This window comes from Hypanus sabinus, chromosome 31 (assembly GCF_030144855.1).
Source record: "Hypanus sabinus isolate sHypSab1 chromosome 31, sHypSab1.hap1, whole genome shotgun sequence".
NCBI classification, from domain to species: Eukaryota; Metazoa; Chordata; class Chondrichthyes; order Myliobatiformes; family Dasyatidae; genus Hypanus; species Hypanus sabinus.
The window spans coordinates 6062661-6078798 of record NC_082736.1 but is presented as its reverse complement, the minus strand read 5'-3'; the positions used below and the strand labels follow the sequence as shown (position 1 = coordinate 6078798).

Genomic DNA, 16138 nt, shown 5'->3' with positions numbered 1-16138 from the left:
TCCATACCCCCGATCCCTTTAGCAACAAGGGCCATATCTAACTTCCTCTTAAATATAGCCAATGAACTGGCCTCAACTGTTGCCTGTGGCAGAGAATTCCATAGATTCACCACTCTCTGTGTGAAGAAGTTTCTCCTCATCTCGGTCCTAAAAGGCTTCCCCTTTATCCTTAAACTGTGACCCCTCGTTCTGGACTTCCCCATCATTGGAAACAATGTTCCTGCATCTAGCCTGTCCAATCCCTTCAGAATTTTATACGTTTCAATAAGATCCCCCCTCAATCTTCTAAATTCCAGTGAGTATAAGCCTAGTCGATCCAGTCTTTCTTCATATGAAAGTCCTGCCATCCCAGGAATCAATCTGGTGAACCTTCTCTGTACTCCCTCTATGGCAAGAATGTCTTTCCTCAGATTAGGGGACTAGAACTGCACACAATATTCTAGGTGCAGTCTCACCAAGGTCTTGTACAACTGCGGTAGAACCTCCCTGCTCCTGTACTCAAATCCTTTTGCTATGAATGCCAACATACCATTTGCCTTTTTCACCGCCTGCTGTACCTGCATGCCCACCTTCAATGACTGGTGTACAATGACACCCAGGTCTCGTTGCATCTCTCCTTTTCCTAATCGGCCACCATTCAGATAATAATCTGTTTTCCTGTTCTTGCAACCAAAGTGGATAACCTCACATTTATCCACATTAAATTGCATCTGCCATGAATTTGCCCACTCAACTAACCTATCCAAGACACCCTACATCCTCTGAGCATTCTCCTCACAGCTAACACCGCCGTCCAGCTTTCCTCCCACTGTCCAAAGACAAATCGGTTAGTTGGTTAATTGGTTGTTGCAAATTGTCACACGAATAGACTAGGGTTAAATTGGAGGCTGCTAAGTGGTGGTGCTCGAAGGCCTGTTCCATGCTTTATCTCTAAATAAAATATTCCTATAAACACTAAAACCTACTTTGTAAATTTTGTCCATCGCAGATAAAGACCTTCCTCCCACTGAGCATATCTACACAAAATGCTATTGCAGGAAAGCAGCATTCATCAGGAACCCCCACCACCCAGGACAAGCTCTCCTCTCTTTGCTGCCATCAACGAGTTGGTCAGAGAGCCTCAGGGACCACACCACCGGGTTCAGGAAAAGTTATCATCAGCCCCCTGAGCCAAAAGGGATAACTTCACTTTCTGCATCACTGAGTTCTTCCCACAGTCTATGGACTCACCTTCAAGGACTCCATCCCATGCTCTCAATATTTATTGTTTGTTTATTTATTTTTCTTTTCTATTTGTATTTACGGAGCTTGTTGTCTTTTGCACATCAGTTGTTTGTCTGTCCTGTTGGGTGCAGTCTTTTAATGATTCTATTGTTTTTAGTTTTTACTGTGAATGTCCTTAGGGTTGTATATGGTGACATATGCATTGATAATAAACTTATCTTGAACTTTGAAAATACATTAACTTTGAGCATCATTGATTATTAACAAAATATCATAAAATCCCTTTGAGGAAATAATTTTAAGAAATTTTGAAATTCTGATATTTTATCTGGAAATTATATACAAGATGTAATACAGCACACAGAAACTTGCTATTCAGCCCAGTCAGGCTGGAATTTATGCCTCACAAACCTTCTCAACGTTTCTCCATTTAATTATCATTTCTAGCTCTCTCTCTTTCAAATACTTAAGCATTTCAAAGGACTTCAAAGACTTGCATACATTATTGTGATTGGCACATCACAACAAATAAGTAATGCTAGTTCAGAGATCTAGATATATAGATAGTTTTAAAGGCTTTATTTAGGATATTTCCTGATCCTTCCCCACTCAAAAGTAGGCATAACAAGCCTATCGTCAGTACTTTTTGATTAAAAACTCATGAACCTTTCCCGATTGCTCCATTAAAGACCAAAAATTGTGTTAAGTTTCTTTCAGATCCATTTTAAAAAATTAAATGTAAATTTGAGGCCTACCTGGTATTTGTTTATCTGTGCACTTGTAGTGCTATTGAGACACTGTAATTCATCTATTTGGACTTACTTTCTGTGTTGATCCACATCTGTCAACTCCACTACTGACCTTTCACTCTTCCCAACCCCTCTCCTGAAAGAGAGCCCAATGATCCATGTAACAAAAATCCTCCGTCCTGCACCAGCTTGTGAGCCACACATATAACTGTACCAGCTTTTTCTTTCTTCCCGCACTAGCAGGTGACACTGGGATTACCCCCCTCCTCACCACAGAGTTTCTACTTAATTTTTTCCCCAACTCCCTCAGTCCCTTTGTCTCTTTTGTTAAAACCAATATGGACACGACCTCTGGCTGCTCACCCTGGCCTTTCAGAATGGCCTGTACTTGTTCAGTTACATCCTTGGCCCTGGTACCAGGGGGGTAATGCACCATCCTGCAGTCTCTCTCCTTGCCACAGATACTCCTGTCTGTGACCCCGGCTAAAGACTCCCCCGTCACTGAGGCTCACCGAGAACACAGAACAGTACAGCACAGGAACAGGCCCTTCTTCCCATGACGTCTGTGCTGAACACGATGTCAAATGAAACTAAATCTCTTCTGCCTGCGTATAATTCATGTGCTTCAATTCTCTGAATTTTCATGGCTTATCTAAAACCCTGTTAAATGTCATTATCATATCTACTTCCACCACTCCCTATGGCAACCTGTATTCGGCCCTCACCACTCGCTGTATGGAAACAGAAATCTTACCTGCCCTGAAATACACTTTTAAATTCTCACCCTGGCATTTCAAAGCTGTGCCTTCTCATATTTGATATTTCTACCCAGGGGAAGTGATACTGACTATCTACCTTGACTGCACCTCTCATAGTTTTATAAACTTCTGTCAGGTCTCCCCTCAGCCTCCTTCACTCCAGGGAAAACAGTCCCAGTCAGTCTGATCTTTCCTTGTAACTCAAGCCCGCAGTCCAGGTAACATTCCTGTGAATTGTTTCTGCACCTTTCCAGCTTAATCACATCCTTCCTCTCGTGGTGACCAGAACTGTACAGGGTACTCCTGATGTGGGGTAATTATTGATTTGTACAACTGTGATGTGATGTCCCAACTCCTCTCAGAGCCTTTGCCAATGAAGGTAAGCATGTCGTGCACCTTCTTCACCACCTTGTCTCCCTGTGTTGGCACTTTCAGGGAACTATTTACCTGTGCTTCAGGTTTATCTTTTCATCAACACTCCTCAGGACCCTGCCATTCACTGGGTATGTCCTGACCTGCTTTAAGTTCCCAAAATCCATCAATGAGCATTTGTCTGACACTGTAACAACACTGCTCTGTTTCTCTGCTCTTATGCCCTAGCAAGAAATGTCAATGAACCATACACCTCTGAACTTTGGTCATATATGGTCTTATGAACCCCTCACTGCACCCGTCTCTATTTTGTTGTGCAGGCAACACCTTAACACTCCAGTAGTTATGTCATCCCAGCCTGAAACAGACCTGTTATTCTGTCTCAGTAAGATAACCAGTCTTCAGTGAATATTAACACACTTCTTTCCCAGTACTGAGCTCTGGTCTTGTGCACCAGCCTTTCATGTGGCACCTTGGCAAATGGCTCCTGAAAATCCAAAATCACCACTTCTCCAACTTCCCCTGTAAAGTCTCAAATCTCTGGTATGTTTGTCAAACATGACATAACATTCAGTAACCCAGGTTACAGAGACAAAAACCAGGTTCCAGATGGACAGGGTGGTGAAGAGGCTTTTGGAACACTGGCCTTCAGTCAGGGCACCAAATATAGAAGCTGGGATGAAATGGTGCAGTAGTACAACACGTTGGTTTGGCCGCATTTCATAAATAGTGTTTAGTTTTAGTGATCATGCAGTATGACAGGCACCATTGAGCTGGAAAGAGTGCAGAGTTGATTTACGGGGATGTTGCTGGATCTCGAAGGACTGATTTGTGGGAAGCGTTTTGGATCATTTTCCTTGGAAAGTTGGAGAAGTTGCAGAGGTGTATAAAATAATAAGCGGCCTGGGTTGAGTCAAAGATAACAATATTTTTTTCAGGGTAGGGGAATGAAGAACTGAAAGGCATTGGTTTGAGATGAGATTTAATAGGAACCTGAAGGGCAACTTTTCCACTCACAGGCTGGTCAGTGTATGGAGTGAGCTGCCAGGGGGATGGTTGAGTCAGGTATATTTAAGAAAGGTACTTGGACAGGTAGATGGGAAGGAAAGGTTTTGAAGGATATGGGATAAGGAGGAGGATAGCCTTGTTCTTAATGTGGTGGTGAGGGGGTTACAGACCACAAACTCAGTTGGGAACTTTGGTCAGTGTGGACCATTTGAGCTGATGGGCTCGTTTCTGTGCTGTGTGAATCTGACTGTAAACCCTGTTGACTCAGTTCAATCACATTAAACTTTTCTAAATGACTTGTTATTTCTTCACAGATTATAGACTCCAGTAGCTGAAGTGAAGTTAACTGGACTACAGTCACCTGCTTTTTATCTTCCACCCTTCTTCAACAATGGTTTTCAACTCCACTGGGACCTTTCCGTGACAGTGAGTTTTGACAGACCTCAGTGTCTCTACTTTCTCTCTAGGCTTCAGTGCCGGTCGTTGGGACCTGGAAATGTTTGCTTTTAGTCCCATTAGTTTCACCCTTGTGATGGTGATTGTTACACATTATGGCACAATGTTGAAATGTCACTGTTCGATATCTCTGGGATGTTTGCTGTGTCCCCACTGTGAACACTAATTAAAATTACTGAGTTAACCTATCTGCTTTTTCCTTGTTAGTTTTAGCTTTTGTCTCATCATTCGTTCCTGGAAAAATCCTGATCCTCTTTTCTCCTGCCAACCCTTGCCTCTTTTTATGCTCTTTGATTTAATGTTTCCCTTGACCTTCATTGACCACAGAACGTTCTTTGCTCTCTGTGATCCCTCTGTAGAATCGGGATCAATGTCTGCTGACTGTTATGAACAGTCTCCTTAAACATCGCCACTGCTCATTACTGACCTGTCCCTAAGCATATTTACCCCATCTGCCCCAGAAAGCTCCACTGTCACGTCTCTGTAATTGCCTTTATTTAGGTTGAGGACACTGGTTCTGGACCCTTGTGTGCACCCTCAATCTGTGGTCTGGAGTTCACCCACATTGTGATCACTTCTTCTGGGATCAGTCACCACAAGATCTCTCTGTAATCCCACCTCATTACACAGATTACATATGAGATGTCTTGTTCCTGTGTAAAGTCCTGCTCTAAGAAACTGTCTCTGACCACTCCACAAATTCCTCTTTGACTGTACCAGTTTGATCAGCTTAATCAACACACAGACTGACACAAACACGCACAAAATACTGCAGGAACTCAGCAAAGAGTCAACATTTCGGGCTGAGAACCTTCTTCAGGATTAGAAAGAAAGGGACTAAAGCCACAATAAGGTGCTGGGGAGGGGGAGGAGGACAGGTGAGTGGGGGCGGGGGTTGTTTTGCGGAGGGATGATGATGTGAAGACCTGGGTGACAGACAGGAAAGGCAAAGAGATGAAGAGGAAGGAATCCAGTAGGAGAGAACGTTGAACCATGGGATGACACGAAGGAGGTGGAGAACCAGAGAGAGTTGATGGGCTGGTCATGACGGTGCGTGAGGAATGGTGAAGGGGGTAAATGGCACCAGAATGGGGGGAAAAGTCAGAAGAAAAATAGTAGTTCAGTGAATGTGTGCAAACAGAGGGCAGTGATTTCTGAAATTTGGAGAAATCAATATCAGAATATGAGATGTTGCTCGTCCAACCTGTAGTTGTCCTCATCGTAGCAGGAGAGGAGGCCATGGACAGACACGTTAGTGAAGGCCCTCTGCTGCGTCAGGGTTGACCATGGATATTTGAATTTCCAGCATCTGCAGATTTCCTCGTGCTTCCTCCTACACCTGTCTTTAGCCTCCCTGATCTTGGCTTTCAGGTCCCTCTATATTGTCCTCAGCTCCTCCCTAATTCCATCTCTAAATGCCCTCTTTTTAGTGTTCAGGATGTCCTTAATGTCTTTTGTTACCCATGACTTGTTATTTGAATAACGCAGTTCTTGCTGGAACATTGCAGTCCACACCGAAGTTGATGTAACCAGTGATGCACTCTGTGAGCCCATCAATGTCCTCTCCATGTGGCTCACAGAGTGCCTGCCTGTCTGTCACCTCAAAACAAATTTGGAGTGTCTCAGATCAGTGGTCCCCAACCACCGGGCCGCAAAACACGTGCTGCCGGGCTGTGAAGAACCAATATGATTTGGTGATATGAAACGATATGAGTCAGCTTCACCTTTCCTCATTCCCTGTCATGCCACTGTTGAACTTGAACGCACACAAGGTCATCAGTCGGTATGAGTAAAAAACAAACGTCGCTTGAGAGTTTCTTTGGAAGAGGTGGTGGGGGACATAAAAGGCCCAATGATGACGACCACGCAGAGACGGCTGAGGCCAAGACTACAAAAAAAAAGAAAGCTTCCTTCAACAGAAAATACGACGAGTCGCACATAAAATATGGGTTTATTGTGACCGGTGACTCGTATGCTCCAAGCCCCTGTGTGTGATATGTGGAGACATGCTGTCTAATGAGGCAATGAAGCCCTCAAAACTGCTTCGGCATCTTGAGTCCCAGCTCCCTGCACTTAAAGACAAACCCTTTGAGTTTTCTGAGTGGAAAAAACGTGAGCAAGCGGGGCAGAAGCAAGTGCTGAGAGCCAACTCCTCCACAAATGCTGCTGCTCTGAGAGCGTCATAGTTAGTGGCTAACCATATTGCTGAGGCTAAGAAGCCTTTCACCTTTGGGGAAAAATTGATTCTGCCTGCTGCCAAGGACATGTGCTGTGAACTGTTGAGAGAAGCTGCTGCTAACAAGATGGCACAGGTTTCTCTTCCAGCTACCACAGTTTCAAGGAGAATTGATGACAAAGCGGAGGACATCGAAGCATAGATGTTAGAACAGCTTAACGAGTCACCATGGTATGCTATCCAGGTCGATGAGTCTACCAATGCGACAACAAGGTAACACTGCTGGTTTATGTGCGATATATATTTCAAGACGATGTGCACGAGGATACATTGTGCGCAATGCTACCGCCAACTAACACAACTGGGGCAGAACTGTTCATGTCTTTGAATGACTACATGTTAGGCAAACCGGACTGGTCATTCTGTGTTGGAATATGCACAGATGGGGCTGCAGCTATGACTGGACGGCTGTCTGGTTTCACTACTCGAGTCAAAGAGGTTGCTCCTGAATGCCAGTCTGCAAACTTTGTCATAAACAGGGAGATGCTGGCTCGCCGAAAAATGTCACCTGATCTTAACAGCGTATTTAGTGACATCGTTGAAGTTATCAATCACATCAAAGTAAAAGCCCTTAACTCACGTCTGTTTGAGCAGCTTTGTGAAGAAATGGATGCAGAGCACAAACGCCTTCTCTTTCACACTGAAGTCAGGTGACTATCAAGATGGAGAGCCCTGGCCAAGGTTTTTGAGTTAAGAGAGCAGCTACAGAGATTTCTTTCAGGAAAAACGTCACCACTGGAAGCACACGTGACGAGGGGTGGATAGCAAAACTCTTTCATCTGTGTGACATCTTCAACCTGCTCGATGAACTCAATTTGTCACTTCAGGGCAGAATGACAACTATCCATGTCAGCGCGGGAAGATCAACTCCTCGAGCTTGCAAATGACGATGGGCTGAAAAATATGTTTGATGTAACATCTCTGCCGGCATTCTGGATCAAAGTCAAGGCTGAATATCCTGAGATAGCCATGAAAGCACTGAAAACGTTGCTTCCGTTTCCAAAATCATATCTCTGTGAAGCAGGGTTTTCTGCAACGAATGCAACAAAAACTAAATTGCGGAATAGACTGGATATAAGGAGCAAAAACGAGGAAATCTGCAGATGCTGGAAATTCAAACACACACAAAATGCTGGTAGAACACAGCAGGCCAGGCAGCATCTATAAGGAGAAGCACTGTCGATGTTTCAGGCCAAGACCCTTCATCAGGACATAAGGAACCGCCTTTGAGTATTGGTGTCTCCCATTAACCCTCGATGAGACCACCTTATTGCAGGGAAACAAGCCCAGGACTCTTAGTGATACACCGATATTGGTGTGTTGCAATGATTTTATATGTTCATATGAGGATAATAGGTGCTGGGTGTTTAATATCCAAGCGTTACTTAAAATGTTATGATGCTATTGACTTATAAGTGCCCTATAATTGACTTATCTCTATATTCATGGGAGGAAAATATGCACTGTTTAATATTAAATTCTTTAGATAAACCCTTTTAGAAATGAAATTGAGTGTACTAATTAGCCACTTACTAGTGACTTATAGTTTCACCTGTATTCTGGTATATATTAACAAACCCCTACCCCTCCCCCCCCTGCCGGCCGGTCCGTAAGAATATTGTCAATATTAAATGGGTCCGCGGTGCAAACAAAGTTGGGGACCCCCGACATAGATCTTTGTCAAATCCCCAGCAATCTGCTCACTTGCTTCTTTCACTATTGAAGGATATATGCCTTCAGTTCTTCGAGTCTTCTCCATCTTATTGCTTTTCAGATGTCCCAGCACAGCCTCCTCCTTAATCTCAACATGTCTCTGCATATTAGCATGTCTCGCACTGTTTTCATTGACATTCAATTCCTACTCCTCGGTAAATATTGATACAACAGACTCATTTAGTACCTCAGACACTTGGTCTGACTTCAACCACATCATTCCTCCTTTAATCTTGAGTGGACCTTTCCAGTCTCTGGTTATCCCTGTTTAACTAATATAAATCAAAAGGCCTTGGGATTATCTTTGATCCCACTCCACGAGGACGGTTTGAGGCCCCATTTGGCCTTTCCTATCACCAGCTTTCGCATTTCCCCGCTATCTTTATATTCCAAAGATACCCAGTCTGATTTTAGCTTCATAAACCTTCCATATCCTTCTGACTAAATTCAGGATCTCTCCATTCATCCAAAGTTCCCTTACCTTACCGTCCTTGTCCTTACTCCTTACAGGAACATGCTGATCCTGAACTCTGAGCTGCTGGTCTTTAAACAACTCCCACATGTCAGATGTCGACTTGTCTGACAGTGGCTGCTCCCAATCAATGCCCCTTGGCTTCAGTCTTACTCATAACTAATGAACAAAATAAATGGTGATCGTCAGCTGGCCTGGCTCGTTTCCCTAAACTAATTCCCGTCTGTTCTCGCCTCTGGTGGGGCTCTGTACATAATGTTTCAAACACTCCTCGGAATCGCTGAAGAAATCTTGAGCATCTCAGCATTGAACAAGATCCAGTCAATTCGAGGGAAGATAAAGCCCCCCACTATGACAGTTCTGTTCTGCACCTCTCCCTAAACATAAACCTCTGTGTTCCTCCACCTCCCGGTGGTTATTGGGGGCCAATACTATAATCCAGTCCGTGTGACTGTAGATTGCCTCTGTAAGTGAGCCCCCCAGTTTGCTGTGACTTTCCCAGTGGGGTAACCTCTGCATCTTATAACCCCCCTTCCCCCCACTCACATGTAAAACAATGAAACCTAGAGATGTTGAGCTGAACGTCCGACAACATAATACTCCTAATGTTGAAATAAACTTATTTCAGCCCATCAATCCCACCATGTTTATTGGCCTGACATTGGCTCTCGTTCTTTTCAGACTGTCTTGTCATACATACATTCTCCCACTTGCTACTCCAGTTCCAACTCCGCCAAGTGACACCATCAAACCTCCTGGTGAGGATATTGGTTCCCCTCCGGTCCAGATGGAAATGGCCTTGTTTGTCCCAGTCTCCCACCTGACTGGAAGGGAGCCCATTGATCCAAGAATCTGAAGACCTCCCTCCTGCATCAGTTCCTCAGCAGCAGTTGTTTCCTCACCACACCAGCACAAGGTTTGGGCCACAATTCGATAATTACAATCCTGGAAGTCCTGCTTTTTAACCTATTTTTCAAAAATCACTGTGTAGGACCTGATACCTGCTCATTTAAACCCTCCCGTGTAGCATGAAGAAAGCTCCCATATTGGCTCCCCTCCTTGGACCCGTCTCACCTTTCCCTCGGGACCTCAATGATCCTCGTATCTAAAGCCCTCACCCACCTCACACCAGCTCCTCAGCCACCACTTTACCTGGGCTTTAGAAGGCGCCAAAGCGAGGTCTATATATCCTTATATCTGCCGATGTATCCTGTTCCTTTATGTGACCGGACTTTCATTTCCCTCGAGACCCAGGGGAACAATTGTTCTATTGAATTAACCCTCTCATCACTGGATGTGACTGCACCCTTGCCCACCAACTGCTGTGTGTGAGGACGCTCGAACTGGTCATGGGGCCGGGGAGGGACAGACCGAGGTCCTCGGGGATTTGCGGTATGGAAAAGCACTTCCTATAATTTAAAGCAGGAGAATCAGCAAATTTCCAGAAATCTTCCAGTGTCTACGTGTTTCATGCCATCTTGGACGATGACTCCCATCCACTCCATAATGTACTGGTTAGGCACAGGAATACATTCAGCCAGAGACTCATTCCACCGAGATGCAACATTGAGCATCATAGGAAGTCACTCCTGCCTGTGGCCATCAAACTTTACAGCTCCTCCCTCGGAGTGTCAGACAACCTGGGCCAATAGGCTGGTCCTGGACTTATTTCCACTTGGCATAATTTACTTATTATTATTGAATTATTTATGGGTTTATATTGCTATATTTCTACACTATTCTTGGTTGGTGCGACTGTAACAAAACCCAATTTCCCCCGGGATCAATAAAGTATGTCTCTCTGTCTGTCTAGAGTGGATGTGGAGGGGATGTTTCCTACAGTGGGGAAGTCCAGGATCAGAGGACACAGATAGAGTGGATGTGGAGAGGATGGTTCCTACAGTGGGGGAGTCTAGGATCAGAGGACACAGATGGAGCTGGAGCGCTTTGTGTCGGATAGACCGTTGGAAATTAGCGGGTGTGGTAAAGTGAAGGCAGAGCTGGGCGATGAGAGGCCGCTCTCGGCTCTGTCCGTCACTCTGACTCTGTCTCCTCCCCTCCCCGCCTCTGTCTCTCTGTGCGTTTCTCAGGCAGGTCGGGGCGCTGTGTATAAAAGGAGACATCAGCAGTCGGTTTGTCACTGAGCAGCGACCTGAGTGAAGCAGCGTCATGTCTGGCAGAGGGAAAGGAGGCAAAGGACTGGGCAAAGGCGGAGCCAAGCGGCACCGTAAAGTGCTCCGTGATAACATCCAGGGCATCACCAAACCGGCCATCCGGCGTCTGGCTCGCCGTGGCGGCGTCAAGCGGATCTCGGGTCTGATCTACGAGGAGACCCGCGGGGTGCTGAAGGTTTTCCTGGAGAATGTGATCCGGGATGCGGTCACCTACACTGAACACGCCAAGCGCAAGACGGTCACTGCCATGGATGTGGTGTACGCTCTGAAACGCCAGGGCCGCACTCTCTATGGCTTCGGCGGCTGAAAAACTCCCACTTCCTCCCGAGAACAACACAAAGGCTCTTCTAAGAGCCACCCACCGCCTCACAGACGGAGCCGTGTCCACAACCTTTTAATTATTTTTATCGATATATTCATCTGGTTTCATTTGAAACAGATTAATCTTTACGCTTGAAATATATATAGCTGCGATTGTGCCTTTCCAGGCGGTGATTACCGTGAATGCTGGATGCATTTATATCGATCTTAATCATTCTGTCCATCTCGGACAGAAATCAGTTAAGTCGTTTAGAGAGTCGATTCCGTAATCATGCATTCAAATCTTAACTGAGGGAATTAGATATTAAATGAAACTGAAAATACATGATCCATGATAGAATTAATTGTAAATAAAAAGTTATCAAGCACCATTCCTGGGTGCACTGAAATTGGCGGGCGATTTGAAATTAATCGGGCGCCAATCACAGTGCATTCTGATTGGATGAAGTCCGACCGCCAGTTAACAGTTTCCCATTTTGTCGTAGATTGTTATTCACCACCAGCCCGCATGAAATAATCAACCAATCGCAACAACTAGATCTTTTAATAGACATTTGGTGTTCAGCCAATCATAAGCGGTGGGACGGCCCTTCCCAGCCGTATAAAAGCCTGTGCTGGAGCCCGTTTCGTCTATCTTGTTCCTGTATTTCAGCCCGTGTTCTCACTCCTGAAGCAGAATGGCCCGCACCAAGCAGACAGCGCGCAAATCGACTGGCGGAAAAGCTCCTCGCAAACAGTTGGCGACCAAAGCGGCGCGGAAGAGCGCTCCCGCCACCGGCGGAGTGAAGAAGCCTCATCGCTACCGGCCCGGCACCGTGTCTCTGAGGGAGATCCGGCGCTACCAGAAATCCACCGAGCTGCTCATCCGCAAACTTCCCTTCCAGCGCCTGGTCCGGGAGATCGCTCAGGACTTCAAAACCGATCTGCGTTTCCAGAGCTCGGCCGTCATGGCCCTGCAGGAGGCAAGTGAGGCTTACCTGGTCGGTCTCTTTGAGGACACTAACCTGTGCGCCATCCACGCCAAGCGAGTCACCATTATGCCCAAGGACATCCAGTTGGCCCGCCGCATCCGCGGGGAGCGCGCCTAAGCCCAGCCTACACACCGAACACCAGAAAAGGCTCTTTTAAGAGCCACTACCACGGCAAAGGAAAGGGCTGCAGCTTGCTGATCATTATTGTAGTAGCGACCTGTCCTGCCGATCGATTTTGCACTAATTGACCCCGAACATCAGTTCTGTGCAGACTAGGTAATTCAGCGAGGGATACAAAATAATAGACAGTAGGTGCAGGAGTAGGCCATTCGGCCATTCTAGACAGCGCCGCCATTCACTGAGATCATGGTTGATCATATACAATCAGTACCCGGTTCCCGCCCTCTCCCCATATCCCTTGACTCCGCTGTCTATAAGAGCAATCTCTAACACTCTTGAATGCATCCAGAGATTAACGCGCTTCCCTCCCTGTCAGGGTCTCATCTGGCCCTTCACTTCTCCCACAAACCTGTCATGTACAGCTGGTGCGGCTGTTACCGTTTTGTTTGGTTTGGACATGGGGATACGTTCGTACCCGCTGTGCTTGGAGTGGAGCATGCCGACGCGAGGGGTACAGTGGGGGTTTTCAGGGGGCGGTGACTACCAGGAAATAGTGATTTTTTTAAATTAGATTTCACTATCTTGTACATTGTTGATATTGGAGTTTTGTGTAAATTAACAATGTAGTTTTGTAGCTTGGGCCTGCATGAAGGTCAGTCGACAATGCCACCGGGTATTTTATCATACATCCTCCCGCTGCAGTCCGTCCCAGAGACGGATCCCTCTCTCAACACGCCCCCTACCCTCTCGCGTAGGTTTCAGCAGTTCCCAATCAACTCAGCTGAATCTCCGCTGGTGTCAATGTCTGTCACTCTCTCCCAGATCGGAGAAGGAATTGGGCCTGAAATCGCCCACATCCCTTATCTCTCAATCTCAGCTCGGGCATCCACGTTTCATTTCAGACACCGCACCAAATGTCAGAGGTACCGGCAATCTCGGGTTCCATTGAGTTCTCAATCGGACCCGGCGCGGGAATCACAACACTCCGAATCAGCTCTTTTCTGAGATGTGGGTGGCTCTGAGAAGAGCCGTTGGGTTCAGATACACACAAATGGTGTATTCTCAATTCACTTTTTGACTGCTGTCTTCTTGGGTTTCGCGGATTTCGACTTCGGCTTCTTGACCGCCTTCGTCTTCGGGGCTGCGGCTTTCTTGGGGCTCTTGGGCTTCGGCGCCGCTTTCTTAGCCGCGGGTTTCTTACCTCCCGCTTTCTTAGCCGCGGGTTTCTTACCTCCCGCTTTCTTAGTCGCTGGTTTCTTTGCTCCCGCCTTTTTAGCCGCTGGTTTCTTGGCGCCAAGCTTCTTGCCGGGAGATTTCTTTGCCGCTGGCTTGTTCGCTTTCTTCACCACCTTCACGGCAGTTTCCCCTTTACCGGATTTAAAGGATCCCGAAATACCCGAGCCCTTGGCCTGAACCAAGGAGCCGCTTTCCACTTTCCTCCTGATGCTCATTTTGACCTGGTGGCGACGTTTCGCCACATCGACACCGCTGTCGGCCAGAGCCTTCATGATGGCCACACCGGACATACCCTTCCTATCGTGACAACCCGCCACGATCTTATCGATCTGTTCGCCCAGCGAGGGACCGGTTGGTTTGCTCCGGGCAGCCGCCTTCTTCTTGGGAGTCTTCTTTGCGGCGGCCGGTGCGGCTGGAGGAGCCGTTTCGGCGGGTGCTGTCTCAGTCATGTCGGCGACTCTGGTAAATCCTTCTCTCAATCAGAACTGAATGAGAAATGAAGCGAAGGGTGGCGGCACAGAGCAATTTAAAGGCAGCGAGCGGACGGGGCGGAGACATCCTGCTGTCAGCTCCCGGCGGCTTCATTTTTCTGTGTTTCTCTCTCCTCAAAAACTCGCCGATTCCAATTCAAATCGGACCCTGCGGAGACTCGGACTAGTCCCTGTCCGTCCCTGAGGCCGGAATGTTCGCTGGAAAGAAAGTTTAATCGGGATTAAAGGCAGCGCTTTCTTTTTTAACCCGTTTCATTACTGCATTGCCCGCGTTCTCTCTCCCGATCGTTGACCTGTTCTCTGTTTTATGGCTGAAATATTTAATCGAATTAAAACTTCGCGGTTAATTCCCTCTTCGGGACTGAGCTGGGGAGTGGGGCGTTTCCGTAACAGAAAAATCTTTTCATTTTCTACAGGAGGCGCTGAGAAATCCTACGATGTGTTAGGACTCACAAACACAGTGACACTGGTCTAAGCCGCCCGCTCCTTTAACTCACTCTCTCTGACACAATACACACTCAATGCTGACGGAAATCAGCAACTCAGGCAGCATCAATGGTGGGAATAAACAGCCGACTTTTCGGGCTGAGACCCTTCCTCAGGACTCTGGTGGGAGATGCTGCCTGACTTGCTGGGTTCCTCCAGCATTTTGTCCGCGTTGTTCGCGATTCCCAGAATCTCTTGGCGTTCTGCTGACCCAATGTTCACATCTGCACCTTCATCGCATTGTTCTGCCGTCAAAATAAAATGACAGATTCCTTGTCATATAACACGGTGATAAATGATTCTGGTTCCAAGGAATAAAGGACAACGGACACTGTCTGACCAACCTCTCTGTGTAACTGAGAACCTCAGGTCCGGGAAACATCCTTGGAAATCGTTTCTACACTCTCCCCAGTTTAACCACCTTTCCGAAAACGGTGACAAGAGCTGTACACAATACAAGTGTGGCCTCCAGTCACTTACACAACTGTAACATAATATCGCAACTGATATACTCAGTCCCCTGACTAATGAAGATCAGCATGTTAAACCCCGTTCTTCATCACCCTGTCTACCAGTGACACCACTTTCAATGAACTGTGTGGGAGAGATTTACCCCTAAATCTCTCCGGCCCATTACACTAACTAATGACCGACCATTTTGACTTAGCATCCCAAATCCTGTAACTCAGTTCCCTGACCAATGAAGACAAATAGGCCAAACATGGTCTTCACCATCCTGACTACCTGTGTTCTCACTTTCAGTGAATAATGTTCCTGTATTCCATGGACACTCTCTCTGCAATACTTACCAAGGTACAAGAATTAACTGTGCAGGTTCTTCCCTGGTTGGACTTCTCAAAATGCAGGAGCTCACCCTTGTCCACATCAACTTCCATCTGCCATTCTTTGGCCGACTTCCCCAGGTGATCTCGATCCTGTTGTATTCTCAAAGAATCTTTACTGCCCACTCTACCAACAACAAAACACTGTGTAACAAGTACTAGAATCCCCTAACTGAGGGGAATGGAGATGCTGGATGACCAAAAAGATTTAAAGAGAAGCAAGATAACTGTTTATAAAATCAGGGAAGTGGGATCGACATACAAGAGGAGGCTGATGGCAGATCAGCCTTTACATGGAATTGTGGGTGAGGGACTAAGAGAGAACACACTGGAGGCTTCATCCAGTGAGACGGTGTGGATAGAGCTCAGGATAAGAGAGGTGCATTCACTGATGGAGTTGTGCTCCAGGCCTCCCAAATGGCCTGTGCTACAGGCCTCCTAACTGAGGCAGCGCGTTGTGTCCTTGAGCAAAGCACTTAACAACACATTGCTCTGCGACGACACCGGTG

General features: G+C 46.5%; 3 protein-coding genes across 3 annotated transcripts; 2 read left to right on the top strand and 1 right to left on the bottom strand.

The window, feature by feature from the left end:
- The first annotated feature begins 11154 nt into the window (after positions 1-11154).
- On the top strand, positions 11155-11521 carry LOC132383833 (histone H4). Its single transcript, XM_059955042.1, has one exon. It carries the CDS (start codon positions 11158-11160, stop codon positions 11467-11469), a length of 312 nt encoding a protein of 103 aa, XP_059811025.1. The 5' UTR covers positions 11155-11157; the 3' UTR covers positions 11470-11521.
- A 552-nt stretch (positions 11522-12073) lies between these two features.
- Positions 12074-13287, top strand: LOC132383768 (histone H3-like). The gene has a single exon (XM_059954971.1). The coding sequence runs from the start codon at positions 12161-12163 to the stop codon at positions 12569-12571; it is 411 nt and encodes a 136-aa protein (XP_059810954.1). The 5' UTR covers positions 12074-12160; the 3' UTR covers positions 12572-13287.
- A 354-nt stretch (positions 13288-13641) lies between these two features.
- Positions 13642-14259, bottom strand: LOC132383756 (histone H1-like). Its single transcript, XM_059954959.1, has one exon. The coding sequence runs from the start codon at positions 14257-14259 to the stop codon at positions 13642-13644; it is 618 nt and encodes a 205-aa protein (XP_059810942.1).
- Between the last annotated feature and the right edge of the window lie 1879 nt (positions 14260-16138).

Excerpts from the sequence above, each read along its gene's own strand:
- LOC132383833 (XM_059955042.1), top strand. The coding sequence starts at position 11,158 with ATGTCTGGCAGAGGGAAAGGAGGCAAAGGACTGGGCAAAGGCGGAGCC.
- LOC132383768 (XM_059954971.1), top strand. The coding sequence starts at position 12,161 with ATGGCCCGCACCAAGCAGACAGCGCGCAAATCGACTGGCGGAAAAGCT.
- LOC132383756 (XM_059954959.1), bottom strand. The coding sequence starts at position 14,259 with ATGACTGAGACAGCACCCGCCGAAACGGCTCCTCCAGCCGCACCGGCC.